This window comes from Argiope bruennichi, chromosome 10, assembly GCF_947563725.1.
Source record: "Argiope bruennichi chromosome 10, qqArgBrue1.1, whole genome shotgun sequence".
Taxonomy (NCBI): Eukaryota; Metazoa; Arthropoda; class Arachnida; order Araneae; family Araneidae; genus Argiope; species Argiope bruennichi.
In genome coordinates, this window is record NC_079160.1 from 77,695,668 (window position 1) to 77,720,166 (window position 24,499).

General features: G+C 28.9%; 1 protein-coding gene across 3 annotated transcripts; it reads left to right on the top strand.

Annotated features, from left to right (window-relative positions):
• Window position 1: 1 nt before the first annotated feature.
• LOC129988648 (uncharacterized) lies at window positions 2–20,780 on the top strand. 3 transcript variants are annotated; one of them, XM_056096919.1, is made up of 6 exons: window positions 2–148; window positions 11,393–11,540; window positions 12,614–14,584; window positions 15,599–15,724; window positions 19,376–19,469; window positions 20,611–20,780. In XM_056096919.1, coding segments are annotated over exons 2-6 (2,301 nt in total). In that variant the 5' UTR covers window positions 2–148; window positions 11,393–11,431; the 3' UTR covers window positions 20,612–20,780. The 3 variants fall into 3 exon arrangements, with proteins under 3 accessions (XP_055952894.1, XP_055952895.1, XP_055952893.1); XM_056096920.1 differs by lacking the exon at window positions 2–148 and adding an exon at window positions 3,658–3,779; XM_056096918.1 differs by lacking the exon at window positions 2–148 and adding an exon at window positions 5,940–6,269.
• The last annotated feature ends 3,719 nt before the right edge of the window (window positions 20,781–24,499 follow it).

Here is a 24,499-nt window from a genome sequence, read left to right on the forward strand (position 1 = left end):
TAAGGAAACAAAAACAGTCTATTCCCCAAATCTGCTTCAAAAGTGTTTATTGTTTCAATTTCATTTCAAACATCAATAGTTTCAAAACAAAACCATTGATTCAAATTTTATAAATCGAATAGAATAAGATGGATGTCGGGAAATTAAGGTATGTATTTCTAACTTCATAATAAATTTATTAAGATACTAGTAATTTTTTGTATGTTGAGATACATACACAATTAATAAAATTATCAACTTACTGTTTTGAATACAGTAGTCACAAGTATTAAAAGGTATTCAAGAATAATAATTTATCATCATATATAAAGAAATAACGTGGAAAACATATAACATTCACTCATAGTCATAATATCATAGCGTTTAAGGCATTGTTCTGCGTTTGTGTTTTACTTCTTCTCTCAAATAAACTTATCCAGTTCCCGAATTAATGAATAGTATAATTTATTTGTAAAAACCGTTACACAAATCATATGATATCGTTTTCAATAGAAGAATTTGTATTCCTGGAGCGGCCCTACATAAATTAATGTTTTGACACTATCTCTAAATTTTCTGATTCTCGGAATAAGAGTGTTGAACGATATCTGATTTTTCTGGTGTAATTAAAGAGGAACTTTTTGACCCTACTAATACTTTGATCCTACTATTTTTCTTTAATTATTATATTTATTTATTGTAGTTGTAGGGGCGTAGGACTGTGAGTACAGTAGAAAGGTAATATCAACCACTCATGAAGATAACTAAACAAAATAGCCTATAAACACAAAATACCCCCACAACATTGTTGGAATATCTTCACGATATTATTCGGTTTCCAGAATATCGAACAACATCGTAAAGATAACGTAATACATCTTGTGTCAATAGGATACCTATGAATTAATAAAATCTAAGATAATAGGTTAATCCAGATTGAAATTTCTAATTCTATTTTAATTCGTATGCCTATCATTTTTTTTTTCATTTTAATAAAAAAAAATGTCAGCCCAGGTAGATCATTCATTATTTATTACAAATTTTCCACACCAAGAATATCCTAAATGTGGGAAAGAAAAGGTACCGCTACGGTTGTTGGTTCTCGCTTCCCTACTGGGTAAAATGAAGTATATTGAATCGGCTTTACTTCGATGATGGGATGTACCTCCCATAGAAGAGTACAAAGGTGATAGCAATTTGAACTCAACTATACTTCTTACCACAGTGCTGTCGAGATGACTGTCAATGTTTAACCAGATTGCTGAGGCAGAGTCATGGCTCATTTTATCTACGGTAAAATTATTTTATTGACATCTGGATGAAATGAAAGATTGTACTGTTGTTTAGAAGACATGCATTTGTAAAGATATGCATCATTACCATTTAAATCAGGTGCTGTATTCACATATAAAAGTTAAAATGAAAACCGAATCTGAAAATTAGAAAATAAATTACTGGATTTTTGAATTAAAATTTGAAATAAACACCTTAAAAAGCTGAAATGAGCTGATATTTATGAATATAAATTTGAGTTTTCTTGCAATTTTGGCTTTTATAGATGAATAATGGATGAAGAAGCATATTTATATCGTCTCGACAATGAATTCGTAATTAAATACACCGAAAAAAGATGAGACGGCAATTTTGAATTTAAAAAAATTCTTCTATTTCGAGAACAAAATTTCAGGTACGAATTCTAACATTTTGCATACTTTTCGCTATAAAAATTAAGTGGAATATCAAGTTTGAAATACTTGTGGTGAAAATACTAGATAGTGATCAGACCCAAAATATATGAAAAATTAATGTGTATGCTGAGGAGATATAAATTAAGTTTATGTGATACAAATTTCTTCCTATTGTATAACTTAGAAATTTTCAATATAAGATGACAGTTCATACGAAATATTTATCATCAGTCCACCATTTAATAATATTTATTACTTCATGATAACATAAATATTTGAACAGATGTAAAGCAATAATAATAAGAAAATCACATTATCTAATAAAACTTTTCGAAATTTTACAAACTAATTCTTTTTAATGTACCAATTATCAATAATTATTATTAATTGCAATTTGTGTTTTATATTTCTACACATATTCTTTTGTTATGCTGTTGACAAAGTTAATTGCATTCTTAAATCTTGCTCTCCAAAATGAAATAAAATAATTCGATTTTTAATCTCTTGATAGACAAATATCCTCTAATGCATAATTAGATGCACGTTTGTTTTGTGAATGTGTTCTAATTGGAATCTTTATAAGTCAGGAAAAATTTTCTAAATAAAAGTGCGATCGCTTCTCTCCCTCACCTTCTTTTCCTTTTCTGTTAAAAAGGCGAATGGCAGAAGTCCATAAAACTATGTTGCTCCCGTAGAATCCATTCCTACCTGTTATCAAGAACTGGTGAAATAAAAACTGAAAGCATTTAGGAGGCATATTGCTCTTAAAAGGTGGCTGTTAATGCTGTGATGATGATAATAATAATACTTATTTTGAAAATGAAATGCTTAAAAATCTAGTTAACAATATTTAGATTTCGTAGAAAAGCAATAGGGCCCATTCACTTGTTGTTATAGTGACATGATAAACTCTTGTCATCTATCATTTGGCTGCACATTATCTTATGATGTATTGCCGATAGGGCGCCTGAGGCAAAAAATGATTTATCTCGATAATAATTAACATCAATAGCTCAATAAAGGTAAATGCGACCCGCGATTATTATTATTTTTTCGTTTCTTCTTCAAAGTAGACTTTTAAAAAAATGGTATAAACGGTATAAAAAAATGGTTTCGTCATCACGTCACCTGCCAAGAATGACGTCACTCTCCAGGGACATCAGTAGTTCCCTGGTTCTGAAATAGCTAAGATTCTGATTTTACGCTTTGTTATAGCCATGTATCTTTCCTTCCTGCAATAAGTATAATGGATCTTCAAAATAAAATTGGTGGGATGCATTTTATCCAGTGTAGTCGAAGATTATTTCCATTGAATCTTATATAATTTGTACATTATTCTAAATTAGGGAGCTCCGCTCCTTGCTTGCTAACTCCCAGGAACTGCTAATGCAGTTTCTCTCGGATCGCTTCACTCGCTCGCCAACTACTAAACCACTTTAGTCTAACAACAGATATATTCAGATTCAATTTATTCCAAAATGTGATAAAATAAAAAAATATAAAGCAAATAGTACAGTCGCAAAAATCACCTGCATCACAGTTCTTTGTAAACACAAATAACCTTTCATTTAAATAAATATTTTCATCCACCAAAGAAACAAATTTTAAAAAAAATGTGCTTTTTTCACAATTTTTCAAATTTGGGAACTATACCATAGAAACATAATAAAAAAAAAAATGATATTTACAAAAAAAAAAAAAAAAAAAAGCCACTTGAATTTACTTCTTTTTCCCACTTGAATTTACTTCTTTACTTCTTTTTCCAGCCTGGCAAAAAGAACATAGTCCCACAACTATGCTCCTGTACTTCGCTCCGTACACATAAACGTTTAACCCTATCTCGTTCATTACGACTCGATTTTCTTATGAACGATTTTCGAGCATTTTCATTCAACCTGTCTTCTCTTTTTCTACGATTTCGTTTTAAAATTGATACGGCACGACTTAAACTCATCGTAAAAAATTTTATCCGCTTTCTGACCGTTAATTTATTTGTTTAAAAATTTTTCAAACCGATGCAAGAATAGCGTTCGCTTGAAATCTTATCAAACCTGATTGAGGTCGAAGTGTTGCCAAACGGCGATAACAAATTTGGCCTGATTTTGCATCCAGGTAAGCGTTTTGTATATATATATATATATATATATATATATATATATATATATATATATATATATATATATATATATATATATATATATATATATATATATATAATAAACTTTAATATTTGAAATTTTACTTTTGAAAATTCAAAATTATGTGTGAAAATTATGCGTAATCCAATTCTTATCTCTAGTGAATTTCTTATAACCTGATTAAGAAAATGGCATACATATTATTTAAAAATATGACATGCATTTCATCAGATGATAAGTTAACTTTTATTTTAAGATGAATCAAAACAGGATTTTAGGTTCACAATTAAGTTGAATCTTCGGAATTTAGAGAACATTTACATAACCTTATTCGGATCATTCCATAGTACATCATACAACTGATCAATTGATACAACTGTCGAATAGCGGAAGAATAATGAACTAACGATTCATTACATTATATGCTAAGGTCTGGCGATTTCGGTTCCAGAACAATCGGCTTCAATAAATCCTAAATTTTAAAATGTCCTGTTTATAGAGGTAAAAACAGTTGCACAGTGCAATTATTCATAGATGAAAATTGGAACCTATTTTAAAATATTTTGAGCATTTCAAAATTGGAAAGAAACTAAAATATATTTCAATTAAAGCTTAAAATTTGATATCTTATTTTCGAAATTTAATTTAAAGAAATATTTTTTGTTGTCAGTATGAAACTATGTTAAAAATACTAAGATATATCTATTTTAATTTAAAATTTTGGGAAAAATTTAAACATAATGTTTATAGGCTACCTTATTATTTGCAAATATCGTGATGCGACATGCACGCTGTACAAAAGCAGCTCGTTGATTTAAAACTACCGAATTTGTCAGATGGCTACATCATGGGAAATAGGTACTCAAATGGTGAGATTTTTCTAAATTTTTATTAGTCTTTTAATCAAGAATTAATCGAAATTCTAAAATGTTTCATCTATAATTTAGGAGTACATTGTTGCACAAAAAACACTTTTTATATCACTTTTAAACTTTAAAAATTAACATTTGTTTGAAACCAATTCTATTTCAGATGAATTATTTCTCTAATTTCAATAAATTTTAAAAATATTTTTAAGCGTATTTTACAGTCATATTTTTATGCTTATATATATGTGCGTGCCAACATTAATACATTTTTTGTATGCCTATTATCGTTGCTATAACTAAGCAAAATTCTTAAAAATAATTAATTGACAAATTCATCATTAAATTTGCTACGATGCTTCGGATTAGAGGTTCAAATCTCCTTTAATTTTATTTTCGTAATTTGTATTATTACAAGCCATTCTATTCTACCAATATAAGTTTTAAAATAGTCTCTTTAAAATTAAAAAAAAAAAAATGCCATGTCTAAAAAAAAAAAAAAATGCCATGTCTAAAAAAAAAATCAAACGATATGTATTATGCCAGATTCGGGATATGTAAAAAACCTTTACCAGATTATATTTGATCCTTATAAAACTGTCATTTTTATTCTGCTTTTAAAAATATTTATGAGAAAAGCAAATTAAACAATAATTTTTAAATATTAAATAGGAATATTTCCATTAAAATACATTTTTATTATATAAGAAATGGCAACGCAGTCGACAAATTTTATTTTCGAGGAAAGATAATAAATATTATAGTTTAATTTGATAATAAAGAATTCTTGTTCTGTATTTTTTTCAAAGAATTTTTATTCTTAATAAAATAACCTTTTGTTGATTTTTTTTTACAGAATACACAATAAAAAGATTTCTAAATGCTATAAATATTATCTCAGTCTTAACGTTAAATTATTTTTAACCTTTATCTAAAGAAAAAGATGAAAGAAATCAATATTGCCATTTTTATTCCATTTTTGCATTATTTTATCAAAAAAATCTAAAGTATATGTTTTATATAAATAAAATGAATTAAAACAAGAAATCCACGAGATTAATCGTTGTAAAGGGAAATGGGTAAAAAAAAATCGTTTGCAGGTAGCATCCGAGTTGGGGTTGAATTTAATTATCGTTTGGCATGCTGTCGATGGACTTATTACTGCGCGTGTCTTCGTATTTCACGAGGGAATACCTCTTGGGAAAAGTATTCTAAGATATTTTGGATTATCTCTGGTGTGGTTTTATTTTTTTTAAAACGACGTGGATGTCATGGAGGTGCAGTCTGCAACGAATTTTAGCATGCTTACAGAGCGTTTGCACATTCTTTTTAAACGCTACATAATTAATGGAAGAGTACGCGCACCCCCAGAATTTGAATTGAAAGATATGATTCCTACTTTTCAACAAGGAGCAAAAACAAATAGAAGAGCTTTGCAAAGCAAATTCAAGAGTTGGGCGAAGAGAATGACAGTTATAAGCGGGAACTTAGTTCTATCTAGTTCGGGAAAGGTTATTATTCCTCAAGAAAGATGTGAAGAAATAATTATGGAATTTCATCGTGACAATCACATGGGTATCAACAAAATTATTACCCAAGTAAGTATTTCTCGTTTTTTTCCCCGCCGTATTTTTGAATTGTATAAAAAAATCTCTATGAATTAAGGGTGTTAATAATATGCCTGATATTAAAGCATGCTAATTTTAATAATAAAACGAATCTACTTCCTTTATTAAAATATGAATTTAGAGCATTTAAGATGAAAAAAGTATTATGTATTATTATTGCAAATAGTATTTTTGCTTGCATTTAGAAAGTAAACTATACTAAAATAAGGCGGATAACATAATTAGGTTATGTTGCGATTAATTTAATTGAAAATGATTTTTAGTTATTAAATTAGTGATTAAATGACTGTTTCATTAATTGTTTTTCTCTGCAAAATATCTTCCTGTTAATTATATAATACCTTAATATAGCTATCAAAAATATTTTAACTGTTCTTTGTATGATGGTACAATACTTTTTTTTGATAGAATAACATAATTGGATCGTGCCCTTACATGTATTCGATACTTTTGTAAATAATCGCCAAATTTGGCGAAAGTCGCTTATTCGCAACGTTTCTCGACGTATCATGAATGTATAAATCTATATTTATCTTTTGTTTGCATGCACAAGATTTTAAATCCCAATTCTTGAAGAATGCATGATAAAAATAAGTTAAAATGAAATTCACGGCGGATTCTTAAATAATTGTAACTGTTTGGAATTAATATATAGTATAAAATAAGAACATTTTTACATGCAGCTATTTAGCTGACATATTGACTTAGCTTCAAAGAATATAAAATCTACATTCTGAAATATATTTCAAATATTACAATTTGATAAACTTGTCTTTATTATCTGATTCGTAACTCTGCAATTTTTATTCATTTCAGCTCAAAATTTTTATTTCGTTCTGAATGTAGTGAACTTTGATATCATTCTTCAAGAATAATAAAGTAGATGAATAATAATTGAATTGATTGTTCTTCCACTTTTGTATTTATTTTATTATGGTGGTAAAACTTTTTTTTTTCAATATATGAAATTTTAAAAATTAATGAAGAGAATGTGACTTTTATTTGAATATTTATTGCCAATATGGGTGAAATGAATATATTCTTCCCAAATATTCTAATACGGATAAAGTATTCTAAATCAATTAATGGATCTTTATTCCTGGTATTTTAATAATTCTAACTTATAATGAAAATCAATTTACAATCAATATAAGAAATTTATTATAATGGCAAATGTCATGTAAAATGAAAAAATGTTTAAATTCGGCATTGAAGATGTTGTTTTTTGCAATTTCTTGAAATCTTTCCGCTTTTTTCTTTCTCATATAAAAGTATAGAGAAAATATAGTAATCATCAAAAAATTCGAACTCGAGATTTTGACTAATCTCTACGTGTTAGACTTTTCCGAATTCAAAAAACACATTTTTTTGAAAAATGTCTGTCAAGTGACAAATATAACTCAAAATCTCTTTCAGCTAGAGGGATGAAATTTGGTATACGGTCTTTACGCCAAAATTGAACATTTACCTCAAATATTGAGTACAAGCTTATATAATATTACAAAATGAAGAGAACAAGATGAATGAAATTCGGTATATAGATTTAAATTTATAGTGCAGACAACAAATATTGTGAGAAAATCTAACAAAGGGTTGCCCGTCTGTCGTTTGTACTTTCAGCAACATGTAAACGCCATAACATTACAATAAAATAACAAATACATTAAAACAAAATGACTTAAATACGTCAAATTTGATACGTGATTTAGAGTTTATAATTGTAGTTCTGCGTCAAATTTTGGTTTCAATCGGTTGGGAAAAACACATCTAAAATACAAATTGAATTTTCGGACTCTATTAATTGCATGCCAAAGATTCATGACAAAAAGCATGGCTTGTCAAAGTTCATGCCAAAAGTTAATATTTTGCACTATTGCATGCCATTGCTAAACAAGGTATTCGTTGCCTTACATAAGGCCGATAATTTTTTTGCGGAGGGGGGGGGGGATAGGGATATCACCTTTATAGAGAGTATACCAGAAAGTTTTTCAAAGACAATCCACTGGTTTATATATTGATTTCGTAAATATTTAGTATCCATATTTATAATTATTATTACTATTTATTTAAATATTATATTTATTCATATTTGGCAGTAATATAATGTATAAAATAAGAAACTTTTTCAATTGCTCTTTTTCTGTTTTATATCGCGTAATGTTTTCACAAAAAAAGTTCGACAAAATAATCCAAGTCTTTGCATTGCACAATAATGTCTTTCGCATCAATGAAATTGATTCCTCATATGGTGTACGTCAAATGACTCGCTCCAAATATTTATTGCATATTTTGAAGGAGAAAGAAAGACATGGCATCACAACACAACGCAATAAAACATACAGTTTGCTCATTTACTTTTATAGAGTGATTGTGACAAAATTACTCAACGTTACTGTACGATTTTCAACATTATTTACTCAACGATGATTGAAGACTGATCCTCTTTAATTACTTAATCTCATCTGTCATTAAATGTTATTATTCATTTGAATCCTTTTTTACTTTCTTGTATATGTAATATAGAGAAAGTATAGTAATCGTCAGAAAATTGGAACTCTAGATTTTGGCAAATGTCCACGTTCTGGATCTTCCCAAGTTCGAAAAACATATTTTTGGAAAATGTCCGTCCGTCCGTCTTTCTGTGACCAAGATAACTCAAAAATGATTTGAGTTAGACAGTTGGAATTTGGCATACGATTTTTACATCACATTTTCAGATGACTATCAAATTTTGAATAAAATCTGTTCAGAGGAAATCCATCTGTTTGAATATTAGTTAACTCGATAATTACAAAACGAAGAGAGCTAGATAGATGAAATTCAGTACACAGATGTAATATCTATTGTGTAGACACCTGTCAAATATTTAGCCAAATCCAATGACTGAATGTCTGTCGGTTTGCCCTTTCAGAAATTAGTAAACGCGAAGATTCATAAATGCAACGATTTAAAGATATCAAATTTGGTATGAGAATTTGTAACTACAAGCTCAGTTTTGTGTCAAATTTTTGTTTCTGTCGGTTGTGAAAAACATGTCTAAAACACAAATATTATTTTTGGATATAATTGTCACATAGTACTAGAGATTAACTTGCCAAGCATCACACGACAGATTCAGTAAAAATGTTAAATTTCATACCAAAAGTTAATATTTCGTAATTGTTGTATGCTATTGCCATGTAAGGCATTATCTGGCATAGCAAATTTATTAGAGAATATGCGAGAAAGGTTTGGTGAGACCATCCCCTCTGGTTTTTAAATCAAAGAATAGAAATACTTTTGTATGAGAAGTTTGGTATCTGACTAACATTTATTGAAATTCACAAAGCATTTTGATTTAAATTTATAGAATATCTTCTCCTAGCGTGCTTACTTAATATTATACGTTTTTAGACACATAAGCACGCCATTAACTTTCTAGCACATCGAAATATTAACCCTGACCTCCTTGAATAATTAATTAATTAAATTTTAATTTTTTCTGCTGATATTAATACCAAGGAAGTGGTGATTTGGCATCACAGCCTAGACTTTTGAATCCCGAGTTCGAAACCGATTCCATAAGCGACTTTCAGCTCGTTCATTTTGAATCTGTTTTCAAATGTCTTAATATTGGTAAACTATGGGATATGTGATGCCGTATCATATGCTATCCTAATTATCTGCGAGTTAGAATTGCATCCACTGTCTTTTATAAGCCTCGTGTATTTAGTGGCGGATTTCCAATTAACAAGTGTGTAAGGTCGCTTGTTGAAGGGTTCCACAAGCAGCCCGATTTAAAAAAAAAAATGTTATTATCTTAAATTAAGATGTTTTTATCTTAAATTATATTGATTTTAATTCAATTGCCAAATAAAAAAAATTATTAAGAAAACACAAATTCTATAAATTATGACATATTAGAATTTTATAAACACTCGATCAAGTGTAATCGGATTGTTTTATTAAGCTCACTTCGTTATTATAGTATTTATAGAGATCAAGTATTTGCTTCAATAAAAATGTGAAGGTGGGTGGCATCTATATATACAAGTCCTAATAAGTAAATAAATAAATAAAAACATTTTCAGAAAAAAAAAACATCCTGAAATAAATCATTAATACATTAAGTTAAAAATGTGTTGAAATGGGAAACTAAATGAACCAATTTATCAAAAGAAGGGTCTTATATAGTGTGTAGAGCCGTAAAATGTCGGAATCAGCCACTGCGCATAGCTTCTAAATGGGTTTTAGCTTAAGGGTCTCGTGCTAAAGGGGTCCAGAATACGTACAAATCCATGCTTAGTTCAATGGTATAATGTCAAGACGCATTCCCTGGGTTCCTTTAATAGATGGTGGAAAACTGAGCTGAGAATAGAATAGCTTCTCCTTTACATGCTCCAATGCGAAAAAAAAAAAAAAAAAAAAAAAAAAAAGGATATTTTGACGAATTTTAAGTTTTATTGTTTTTCAAGACCCAGAATACTTTTTTGAATTTTTTCGGTATGTCTATGAACGCCATAATCTAAAAGCGTAAAGAAAAAGCGTGGCCTGAGCATCAAAATTGCAGATTTCTATTAAGTTATGAGAGGCCTCTTGATGGCGATCTCTGAACATGAAACAATACATTCAGATCGGACGTAAAAAAACATTTCCATTGGAAAAAAAAAAACATTGCAAAAAAATTTGATTTTTGTTTCGTAAAATTTGGAAAATTGCTATGGCCAGTTTTGCTTGTTAAACTTCGATGTACTATTGCCCGATTTAATATGAAACTATTGCTGAATAATTGTTACCTTTACTTAATAGAGAATATAGGACGAAAAGTAGCGCATGCAGGAAATGATTAAAATTAATCGATATCACAATGTGCTCCAGGGATTACAATTTGTTTATTTATCCCAATCTTTTCTTAGCTAATTTAAAATTACTGAATTAAAAAGAAAGATAATCGATTTAAAGTAAAAGTTTTTAGGATTGAATATCATTTAAAAGTTTTACTTAAACTTTCGTATTAAGAATTAAATTACGGTCCAATAAATAAATCTAATCTTCATTTCCTTTTAGATTTCATTTCAATTTGAAAATATACTAAGTAATATATTTTTTTTCAGATTCAAAAAAAATATACATGGACGAAGAAAAATTTTGGTATGGACTTAGAAATTGTGATGAATGCCATCTCCAATAATTGCAAAAATACTGCATGCCAGAAAGAGATAGGAAAAGCCATTAAAACATATTGCAGAAAACTGTTTCAAGGTAAGTAAAATATTTTAGATTGTTTAAACTAAAAAATGCAAAGTTGTTATCTAAAAATTATATACGGTATTTCGAAAAAATTTCAAAAAATTTACATGAAATGAATTTTTTATGAACTCATTATGTTCAATATTAAATGTCCGAATTCCTGAATCTAAAGATTATCTAATTTGTTTACACGTTTCTAATATCATCATTTAAAAAATCATTATCATTTTTAATCAGAAAAATGTCACCGTTTTTAGTGCCCTTTAAAAAATTTATAGAATAAATCTTTGGAATACATATACATACATAACATATAAATAATATAATATATGAATAGGCACACATACATATAAATAAATACATGATTTCATTTCGAAATAGATCATAGATGACTGTCTAGACTCTGGATTTAGAAATTGCAAGTTTAAATTTCGGTGGCACAAAAGAAATGCTGCGAATCAAATCTATTCTCTTTAAATGAAATTCACAGGAATGAGTCAACAGGAATTCTGTGAATTCATTTGGAAATGAGATTCACAGTTCCAGCATCACCTCACGTAATTCACTAAGACTCAAAAATATGATACTTATTTCCAATAACCTTTGAGTTACTTCAAAACAGTCTGTTAATCTAGTAAATCAAATTGTCTCTAAATTTCTATCCTTGGTTTATTTCATTGGCCATGTCGAGGTAACCATTCATTTTCTGCTTTAGCCTCCTTTCATATTCGAAAATATTATTCAAAAGATCTTGTTTAGATCTTGATCTTTTTTAGGTTTATCAAAATATCTTGTTTAGGTTTAGATCTTCTTTTGTCACAATCAATCTATTGTGAATTGATTTTGATCTTTAATCATGGCCACTACAAATTTTTTGGACAACAGTTTATAATTAGTCAGACCAGCACTAAAACCGAATATTGTTTAAATATCCTTAATCTTTTTGATATGATCTTCTTTGATATTTTCTCAACTTGAAATCACTTTATTTCTTTGCTTGATATTTATGAACATACATTCTGTTGTATTGCTTTTTAAGTTATAAAATTCTTTTTCTTTCACTAACTTAAAGTTATACTTTTAAGGTTTTCCTGTATCAACGGTTCCTCAATCGTTCTATCAAGATTCGAACTTTGAGTTTGCTGATTTTTATAACAGCTCAATGGAAATTCCATCGGGAGACAGAATTTCGCCAAAAGAATATCCTATTCTGCAAAGCTATCTTAGTAACAGATATAATGCCTTGGAAGTTTTGCCAGAAAAATTTGAAAATAAGATGAATTATTTAACAAAGAGTGATAAAAATGAAAGTTATAAAAATATTGCTTTGTCAAAAAATAAATATCTTACAGAGCTATCTTTAAAAAGTATTAAAAACGATGAAAGTACAGAGCCTAAGATCGATATATATGGGGAATGTGATGTTCCACAACCTCTAGTTTTTATAGAAAATCAAAGAAATGAATTCGGAGCGCTTCGGTCCATACCAACGAATAAGAAAAAGCAATGTTTTCTGCAGCCATTGGATATTAAGAATGCAAATGAATCTGAAAAAGATAATATTTCAGGTCCACTTTCGATGCCATCGACTACATTGCATAGAAAATACCCTAATTTTATAATGGAGAACGACGATTCAAATAGAAACAGTTATTCATTAATGAAATCGTGTAAGAAACCGAAGAATTTACACGAATTTAAGAAACAATTAAAAGATGCTCAGATTTATCCAGGAATATATCCTGATATATTTACTGACCCAAAATCTCAATTTTTAAGCACCTTAGGCCTTGTCCCTAAGCGAATTTGTAGCAAAAAAATCTTGACCAAATTTACCAAAGAACAACGTAAAAAACGTCTAATGGAAAAAAGACGCAGCTGGTTTATGGTTGACCGCAAAGTTTTGCGTGATCGGAATAAGCTTAACAAAAGAAATTCTCATCGATTAAAAATGAGGCATGAAGCATATGGAAACTTTTCTAAGCCCCATTCATCCTTATTTTACCATTCGTCCGCACAAAGCTCACAAAAAATAAGAAATGATACTTTCAAAAAGTTAAAAAATATTACGAAACGACCTCTGAGAGGTCATAATGGAAAACTCAGAATGATTAAACAGCAATTTATACTTCCAAAAAAGCCTTCTGTGCTAGGGAAAAAAAATCCAGAAATTATTGACATTGCTTCATCTGATGACGAATGTGCAGACTCTCAAAATTTCAAAGATGTAAAGACTGAATTACCAGAACCTGAAATTCAGATAACCAGCTCTAATGAGCAGAGCTGCTCATTCCAATATGCAGATCCAATGCTATTTGGATGCAATGCAGAAAATGAGGACACTTTGAGAAGTCAAATGTTCTACGGGCAAAACTTTGGATATAATGGAATATTTGGAGCACCAAATTTATTTCTCAACCAAAACAATGTTGTAAATTTTCCAGTAACTAGCAACAATTTACCGTATCAACATAATGAGCCATTTTATATCAATTCTCAAACCCAGTTTCCCATCATGAGACCATTTTTAATCCCGGCTTTATCCAACAGCGATATTGCTGTTCTGCAAGCCGGAAATTTTCCAATGATTAGACCACTGAGGCCAATTAATTCCCCAAACGTAAGTCCCTATTTCAAGAACATGCAACCTTTACCGAAAAGTGCTTACTCTTTCAATGGACAACCTGCAAACTCTGGAAATGATGAGCAATGTTTATTTGTACCAGGTGAAAATGTTGTTGCTGGAAATAAAGAAAGTAGCATTAATGTTAATCCTATGCCACCTCAAAACAATCAGCTGCCACAAAATTTCAAGGTTTTCTTGGTGAATAAAACTCCCAAGAAAACTTATTTGTTGGTGCCACCTAGCTATAAAGCTTATCTAAACTCGGCAAAGAAAACCATTCCAGTTTCAGATGGGAAACAACCAATTGCACCACGTATAAGTAGTTCAGATAAAGTGTCACTAAAATATAAAACAGTATCACAAGAGTTGCATCAAAGACGATTAAATAATGCAATTTTTGGAAAAGCCAACTACAGCAGTAAACAAAAAGGTAAGTGTAACTTGCATTTGATTTCGTTTTATCGAATGCAATGTATTCATAAAGAAGAAATGTCAGTTAAAAAATTTACCTCGAAATTTTAAATCTACTTGAATCCGGAAAAGACTATTTTCAGCTAATTTTTAGTGCAGAAAGTTGCAATTAAGAGATATAAAATTTTTTCTTAACTTTTTGACAGGAGTAGATATAAAGCACGTATGCATCAGTGAGAAAAGAGCGGCAACTAGTAAGCTCTTCAAATTCGCAAGAGAAAAAAAAAATGGAAAACGTTTAAAGGCGCAAATTTTATATTTTAAAATTTGTAGGTAACCACTTCAGCAATAAGTATTAATATTTTAGTTAAGAAATTAAATCTCATAAATTCATTTTAAGAATTTTGCTTATTACTTGACTGAATGCTTCTTAGAAACGGCAGAACGAACTGTTGATTCATAATTATTTTCTTTGAAATAGATTAGGTCTCTCTGGTGAATTTTAGATCTTTATGCTATTTTCTTTTAAAAATTAAATGTTTCTTATTTGAAAACAGTATATTTAGTTTTTTTTTTTTACTCGAATGGAATATTCTAGTAATTTTTTTTCCTTTTTCATGTGAACTATCATTTAAAGTTTTTCGAATCAATTACTAATTTATATCGACCCTTGATATATATTTTTTTAAACTATACAGTTTCATTTAATGATATTAATGAACAAATTTAAAAAAAAGCATTTAATCTAAGCAGGATATACTATAGATGTACACTGGAATCAATTCAATAATAAAATAGAAAATTCCTGGGCTTACTTTAAATAAATTATTGCATATGGGAATGATAATATATTAATAGCATATTGCGTTTGCAAATCATTGTATTTGTGCTTAAGCGCACACATCACATTTGTACATTTTCCAGTGATTTCTCCTCTATGGTGCATATTAAAAATTACTAAATGCAATTTGAGTAATTTTAAATTATTTCGCAGGGCATTTGAAAGCTTCCAATGAATAATGTTCTGTTCTAGGTCCAAAGAAAGATATTCAAAGTGAAATGACAAGACTTTCAAATTGGATAAGCCAAATGAAAACAAACGTCACACCAACAAATTTTCACAGAGGAGTTGAAAAGTTTTCGCACAGATTAACAAATCGTGAGTATAGTTTCATATTTATTTTCGAAATGTCAAAATAACATATTGATATTTAAAATATTGGATGTAGAAATATTAATACACTGTCATTATAACATTAAAATGCAAGTTTAAAATTTTATCTGAAAAAAAATTAGTAAAAATCAAGCTTTATTAAAATTTATAAAACAGCTTCAGAATATGAAATATCATAGATTATTTCCCCTTTTGACTGACGCTTTTGAGTTCAAAATATCACAACGTATTAAAATTCATGAATTTAGATTATACTTCGAAAAGTTTTGTAAAAATATATACCCTTTCTTTCTGTCAGTAATAATTATTGGTTTTTAAAATCATTTTTTACAGTTTTGAAATAGGCAATTTCAATGATTGATTTAACGACAATTTTCAACTTAAATTTGTATTGAGATATAGTTTGATTCGAAAATTGTATTGCATTTATTTTTATATTTTAGGACGCTTTCCCAAAAATTAATTAACTGCTATAAATAAAAAATCGTTAATTGGCAATTATAACTTTTTACTTTTGTGTATACGAAGTAGAGAAAATAAAAATGTTGTATACACCAAAAAATTCGTAGGAGATTTTTGCGAATCTTTACATCTCAGACCTCCTTGAGTTCCCGAAATCCCCCCTCCCAGACATTTGTCTGTTTGTGAACTCGATAGTTCAATAACGTTTTGAGCTAGACAGATAAGACTTAATATTTGGATTTGGTACAAAATGTATGAATTTTTAAAATTAAATTTTGAACGAAATCCATTTACAGAAAGTCCATCTGTCTAAGAGATATGATTTGAAAAACAAGTTTAGCATTTAAAATATAGAGTTTTATCAAATTTTGTAGCCAAGTCTGTCAGAAGGTTGACCGTCTGTCGATCTGTATTTGTACATGAATGGAAATGCAATAATTCATAAATATAATGAATTAATTTAATGAAATTCGGTACATGATTTCGGGACTACAACTTTTTCCCCGTGTCAAATTTTGGTTTCAATCGCTCAATAAAATAGTTTCCAAAATATATATTCGCACTTTAAATTCTGTAAAAATCCTAGATTCCCACAACAGATCTTTATTTCGTAAATATTATTCGCCAATGTCATGCACGGTATTTGTAGCCTTATGCGAGGTCCGCAATTTTATGAAGGGGGGGGGGATAAGATCTTTATCGGAGGATATGCGAGAAAATTTCGGAGAGACCATTCCTACTGGCTATTGACATAAAAATTCATTTATTGTTAAATGGAATATTTTTTAATTCTAATTAACATATCAGGATTACATGATTTTAATTTTATATAAATGGACTAATGAGAAAGAAGATCCGAAGTACTATAATTTCATTTGAAAAATACAGTACACTCCCGAGTATCCGGTTCGCGACTATACGGCTTCCGCACTATCCGGTCAAGTTTTCTTTTATCGTTATGTTTCCTGCATTTGAGTTAAGCATTACAGAATTTATATCAAAATATGAACAGTTTTTATATCCTTTAACTTACCTTTTTTTAAAAATAAATTCTTGAAACGCGCAATGCAGTATATAAACATATATAAACTACTAGTATTTCTAGAGCCTTCTATTTTAACTCCACAAGTTATCGGCAACTGCTTCTATGATTTACTGGGCCGCGGCTGTGTTCATATTCTACATGAATTTAGATAAATAGAAGGGTTATTACTCAATAAGGAGTGAGGAAATACTTATTATAACCTTGAGTTTTGGTATGAAAACTTTGTCTTCTGGTATTCGTAAACGCAAAAAAAAAAAAAAAAAAATGGCAGAATTTTGGCCTATTTGGCTTTTTTGTTATCCAGCCTGACCTTCCGCCACATTAGGCCGGACACTCGGGGGTGTACTGATCTATAAAATTAAAATATGAAAATGCAAATAAAAAAATCGTTGTACAAGAATATATGAATATAATGAGACAAAGAAAAAGAAAAATTGCCCCAAACCGGAAAGTATTTATATGATATTCATTTATTTATTCATTTTGTAAGTTATTCAATGTACCAATTTTGTAAAAATATGTTTTTCAATTTTTCTTAAACACAAAATGCTTTACTTCGCATGAATTTGTTCAAATTATGAAGTTTTCAAGTGGAAAATGGCTCTCGAATCACACAATGTCAATGTACCCAGTATTTTCGAGAAAGAATTTGCAGTATAAGTCCATGATAAAGAACCAAACCATACCACATTGTTGAGTGGATTAAAGAAAGCAGGTGTACTCAACCAACACCTGCTTTCTTACTACTACTCTACCTCTACAGTGTTTTATATTCGAATCGTTGCCAGCTGGTTTCCTCTTCTAACGTTGAATATTATTATGTTATGAATATATATATAACAAGGGGTGAATAAGATATTACTACAAATATATCGAAGTGTAAATTATTAATGAAAGTTTTTGTTCTAAAAATTGGTACCAAATAGAAATGGATTTTTTTTTCATCCCAAGTCTTAGTTATTAAAAAAATATTTATGTATATAAAACAAGTAAAGACGGCATTTTTGGAATGGATAAATATATATATTTACTATAATATGACTTGATAATCTATAATAGAATAAGTCAGTAAAATCTGTCCGGATCGAAACAACTCTTTTGGTTAGCATTATCGGATGCGCAAATCCCGATGTCTATTTAGGTGAATCAGTCAGGATTTTTTTAATGTTTAAAGTGACTGATTCATCAGGTGTGAATAAGCAAGAATAAAAATTAGGTGTGATTTATTATTAATTTTTTATGTTGAATTGTAGCAAAGGTCAATAATTTTGTCAGTAGATCGCTATTTGCTTCAATTCAGTTTTAATGATAGTTTTGATTTGAGTGGTAGTGAACATTATGGATAAAGAAGAAAGATCCCAATACAAGTAAATAAAACATACAAGGTTATTATATATTTATATCTACGTGTACTGTAAATAATATGTTTGCTTTATTTCTTAACCATTTTGCCAGTTTGCATTAGATTCTCTACTAAAATTTTGTTAAACTCTGATAATCACTTCTGAGATATTAAGAAAACAGATATAGGAAAACTGTTGCTTTATTTCTTAACCATTTTGCCAGTTTGCATTAGATTCTCTACTAAAATTTTGTTAAACTCTGATAATCACTTCTGAGATATTAAGAAAACAGATAGGAGAAAACAGATATAGGAAAACTGTCTAGATGGACACAGGAACTCAGGAATGTAGAAAAGAATGGGTATAATTTTTTGGACCATGATTTTTACTTTTTATTCATCCGTATATCTTAGCAGCTGACGTATAATGGAATATTTAATATAATTGTATATTCCAGAATCTTCCGATTTCAGAACATTCTGTGAGAAAATTTCGATTTTTGAGGTATACATTGCACTGTGAATGAGAAAAAGAAAAAATGGAATTTCATTTGCCTTTTTTTTTTAAATGATGCTATACATTTGCGACAACTTTTTATCATAATATAAATCGAAGCATAATTGGAAAATAAATGCATTTTAAAATAATATGAAGTTAAATAGTTACTGAAATATTGAAAAAAAAAAGGTTTAAACTGTCTTGTGGTTTTATGTTTGCGATGCAATTACTTAAGGAATGGAATTACATTATAATTTTTTTTTATTGAAAAAATGATTTTTTTTTCAGAGTTGAATGTAGGCATAACTTTGGTGAAAGGAGTTAGAAATGCCCTGATTGAAATAGAAAAGAACGAAGATAATATTGTAGAAGATGCAGTCTAGTAAATTTTGTTTCATGTTTATATTTCGCCATCGTATTTTTTTAAAATGAATTTTAGCATAAACTTTTATTTTTACATCTTAATCTATTCTTAAGTATGCTATCATTTTCCTTATATTGGTTTAGACGAGTTTTAATCTTTAATTTTTATATTTACACCTAAAATATATTTATTTTTTAGTATATTATTTTATTTTCATGATGTTATAAAAGAATTCGATAAATTTCTTGCAAATCGTTTTCATTTTAAAGATTATACATTTCTTCAGATCTATCATGATACTAGAAAAAAGATATTACCATAAGTCATGTCGATTTTTGACAGTCATTCTCAAAATCTAAATAAAATTAGCTCATCATTTTGGATTAAACTGTTTCAATTAATTAAGTCATTTTTGATTAAATTGTTACAATAATATGCAGATTAAAATATGAGAATACATTTTATTTAAATATAAAGAAGAAAGGAAATGCGATTGTGACTATGACCATCTGAGATATCACAATTTTGGCTATCGCGTTAAGTAATGACTGATTTAAGTCCAACGCCAATGACGACAGATTTTGAGGAAAAGTGTAAAATATAACCAAACATGTTTAAGAATATAAGGAAACATTGCTAAATGTTGTCTAAGACAATTAATGTTATCGCATGACAGAGCTAGAAACCAACACGAAGTAAACAAAAACTAGAAATAGCCATTTAATGGAACTAAGATTATTTTTCAAACAGCAAGAAATGACCATTTGAATTTTTAATATTATTTATTTATTGTTTAAATGTAGAAATAAATGAATAGCAAAGTACGTAAGAAGGTTGCAGGAAGCAAACGCTCGTGTTACACTAAATACAAGTTCATATGTTATATAAAAGAATTAAAAAAAGATATGATCGGATAAGTTATAATTGTATATTTAATAATAGTTTGAATATATTGGCAACATAACCAATCACAGCATTGCAATTTTTTTCATAAAAATTTATTACTCAATAAAATTATTATAATAGTGAACCTAGATAGTAATTTAGTTTTTCTTAGTTAAAGTTTTATTGTGATGACAAATTTTATTTTGATATCAAATGCAAGTTTTTTATATGTTAATTTTTTGGTTTTATTAATAATAACAAAATAATTTTACAGGTTCAGATTTGAAGGTATCGATAGTTAAATATTCCACTTGAATGTTTTGAAGTAGATGGAGAAAGATCTGGAGAGGAACAACAGATAATATCCAAGAAAAGAAATAAAAAAAAAAAAAACATGAATAATTTCTTAAAGAAAACAAGGAAGCTTATTTTTGTATTTACAGAAGGAGGCACGCTTTAGTTTATTTCCGAAATTTATTTATATGAAAATCTGTTTGTATACATTCTTCTTTTGATTTTGTTTGAAACATTAAAACGTATTTCAGCATTAAAGCATAAATTTATTCATTCCATTGATTCTTAAATTTCTTTTCCTTTGGTATCAAAAAGATGAAAATCTATTTAATTTCTTTAGACAAGAGTTAATCTTTTAAAATTATGAAAGTGATTTTAAAGTTGTTTGTAAATCAATTATGCCATCATATTAATTATGAAGATGAACTATCAGTTATTATCTTTTCAAGACAATATCATCATAATCCATTCTTTGTATTCAATATTCCCTTATAGTTCTTCAGCAACGAGGTGAAGGAAAAAAAAACTTACTTCTTTCCTGAAAATTTCTGACAATATATATATAGATAAAATATATTGAAATATAATGAGCTGTCGCTTAAAGAACAGTTCATACATTTTCGAATGCATGTTTTCGAGAAAGGTTTTCTATTTCATAGTACAAACATTTGCAGAACAACTTTGCAGAATTTGCAGAACAACTGTATCATGTTGCTGGAATTCGATTTTGTACTTACAGTACATTCCTTAGTATCCGGTCCGTGACTATCCGGCATAGTTTTTCATAAACTAAAAGCTAAATTTTGACTCTTATCTTAAGGTTATTTTTTCTTATCTGTGTATCATTTATCAATGAAGAATAAAATCTGTTTGAGTCAATTTTCTAAAGAGTCAGGCCTTCGATTTACATTAATGTTTTATTTATATTTCTTGCATTTAAGAATTACAGAATTTATGCTAAAATGTGAGCAGTTTATATCCTTTAACTTACTTTTTCTCTAATAAATTCTTGAAACACGCAGTGCAGTATATAAATATATATATATAAACTATCAGTACAGAGCCTTCTGTTTTAACTTGGCACAATACCGACAACGACTTTATGATTCACTCGACCCCGGCCAAATTCAGTAGAGATAAATGAAGGGCTTAAGAGAATGAATAAGAAGGGCTTAATGAAGAGAATAAGAAGTGAGAAAATACATATTATGACAGTGAGTTTTTGTATAAAAACTTTGTCTTCTGGCATTGGTGAACAAAGAAATGAGTTCACAGAACTCTGACCTATCCGGCCTTTTTGTTATCCTGCATACCCTTCCGCCACATTAGTCTGGATACATGGGAGTGTACTGTACTTGTTTTCAGTCGTTTTAGACATTCACTTCGTATCTCAAAATTCTACTGGGTGGTATTGGTGTTGGCGCTCCAACTCTATTTGGTGTACTTCACAAAACATCAAATTTTACAGCATTGAGTAGGAAACTCAAACAGAATAGAATCTGCGAAATCTATTTGGTGTAAATTACAGAACAAGGAATTAACAGATTGGATATAGTGTAAGGGAGTCTGTGAACTCAGATCGTCAATATTCGCCATTGCATTTGTAGATATTGTTCCAGAAAGGTGAACAAAGCGCGTAATAGGAAAGAGTTGGCGGCTCCAGTATCCAATATGCCAGATGAACAAATGAAAATGGGAACTGAGAAAATAAAATATGAGAGATTTTATACACCTACATACGATTGCATTTATTATCTCTTTTGTGAATTACACGACTGATTTCTATTTTTGAAAAGCACTTTCCTGGACTTTTAATTAAAAAATATCATAGAACAGAAAAATAATAAAGTCAATAAATATATCACAATTAAAACCAAAAAGTAATTATTTACAGGTGGTTATCAAAATAATCGGAAAAACATGTGAATAAAGGTGAGATATATTAATGCGCTCCGTAAGAGTTAAAATATAATCCAACATTTTTTAAAAATATAAAAAGTACATATCATAGTAGCATGAGGTAGCTTTAGTGAAATTGAATACATCCTGGATTTTTGCATAAAGTGTTAGACCTCACAGATTCTCAAAGAGGAATTGTAGGAGCTCGACTAGCTGGAGTAACTGCGACCGAAACATTCTACCTTTCAGGATTTTCTAGAGGTACGGTGTCTAATGTCATGACAGCGTACACAATGCTCAGCAAGACAAGATTGGAAAAGTAAAATAGTGGACAGAAGGAGAAGCTGACACACACACACACACACACACACACAAGAAAAAAAAACTAGAAATTAAAATGGATTGTAATGCCAAAAAAAAAAAAAAAGCAACGGCAGCCAAAGTGGCCGCATAACTCAATTAGCATTTGGATTCTCCAGAATAATTACAGTAATTTATAAACAAAATATTTACGCCAGAACAATAATTCTCAAGCAATTTGTCACAGAAGTTAATGACACAACCACAAAAACACGGTCTATTGATAAATGGAAGGAAATTATATGGTCAGATGAATCCTCTTCCAGATTTTTCTCCACCATAGGACACGTTTGGAGGATACCTGCACAAACATATGATCGTGATTTTTTCTCTTTCTCTCTCTCTCTCTCTCTATATATATATATATATATACAACCAGTTATAGCATATAAAAACAACACAGCAAGATATCTTTTTTTCATTTATTGATTTATGGAAAAATTAAATCAAAATTCGATAAAAATGTATGGTAAATCGATAATCAGTTACAGAATATCACCTTTGAATGGATTTTGTTCGTTAACAGATTATCTACCAAATTTTCGGGCATGTAATATTTAATAAAATATTGAAAGGCATCGCTCCATACAGAGCTATTTTTTTGGTAAAACATGAATTTTGAAATTAAATATTTTTTACTGAAAATACATGAGGTGAGGTCTTCTGAGGTTGTTTCTCAATGCCAACACAACCATTTATAAAGGAACAGTTTTGGGCTTCAAGTATATTTCAATTTCCATACCTTACCTCTTTGAAGGCACTTTCTACCATCCATTGCTAAGTGACACTGAATTATCTTTATGTCCCTACCACTGCCACAATTTCAATCATCGGTGCTTAATCAACCTGCTTATGAAATCTTTTTTTAGTCTCAAAAGTTCAGATGATAATTTTAATTTCTGTTATTTTTATCTGAATTTGGAATTTTACAGATAAATAAAAAACTCATAAATTAAACAAGAAAATGAATAAAGAGAATCGGTTAAATTGTTAAGAAATACAGAAATTTATTAATCATTCTATAGCATAACAATTTTTGAACATGACTATATAAGAAATTTTCTCGTGTGATTTAGAATGAAATTCATGTTAAAGTAAGACAAAAATTAATGAATAATAACAATGTATTTTAATGGAAAAAAGGAAAAAAAAAAATCCGAATTAGAATTGGAAGAAACTGAAGAAAAAAAAAAAAATCAAATAATCGTTTATAACTTTTCGATTTGCATCAATTTTTAATTGTAAAAGCAAGCGAAAGGCCTTAAGGTAAGATCGTTATATTAAGTGTCTTGCTTATAATTATTCGAAATTTTAAGAATTTTCTAGAAAAAGTGCCCAACTACTTAAAATTTATCATTTAATGATTCATGACATTCTATTATAATACTAATGCATTCAGTTGAAGAACATCATCTTTAAATGGAATATATATTTCAATATTAAGCATCTGAAACATTTTTATATTTTAATGAGATAATGTTTATAGATTAACATAACATCTTTAAATTACTACAATGGACAGATAAAAAAATGTTTAAAACGCTTCATACAGAAGGTCGGTGAGCCTAGAGATATGAAATTTGTAGAAACAAATGTCGTGTTTGAATATC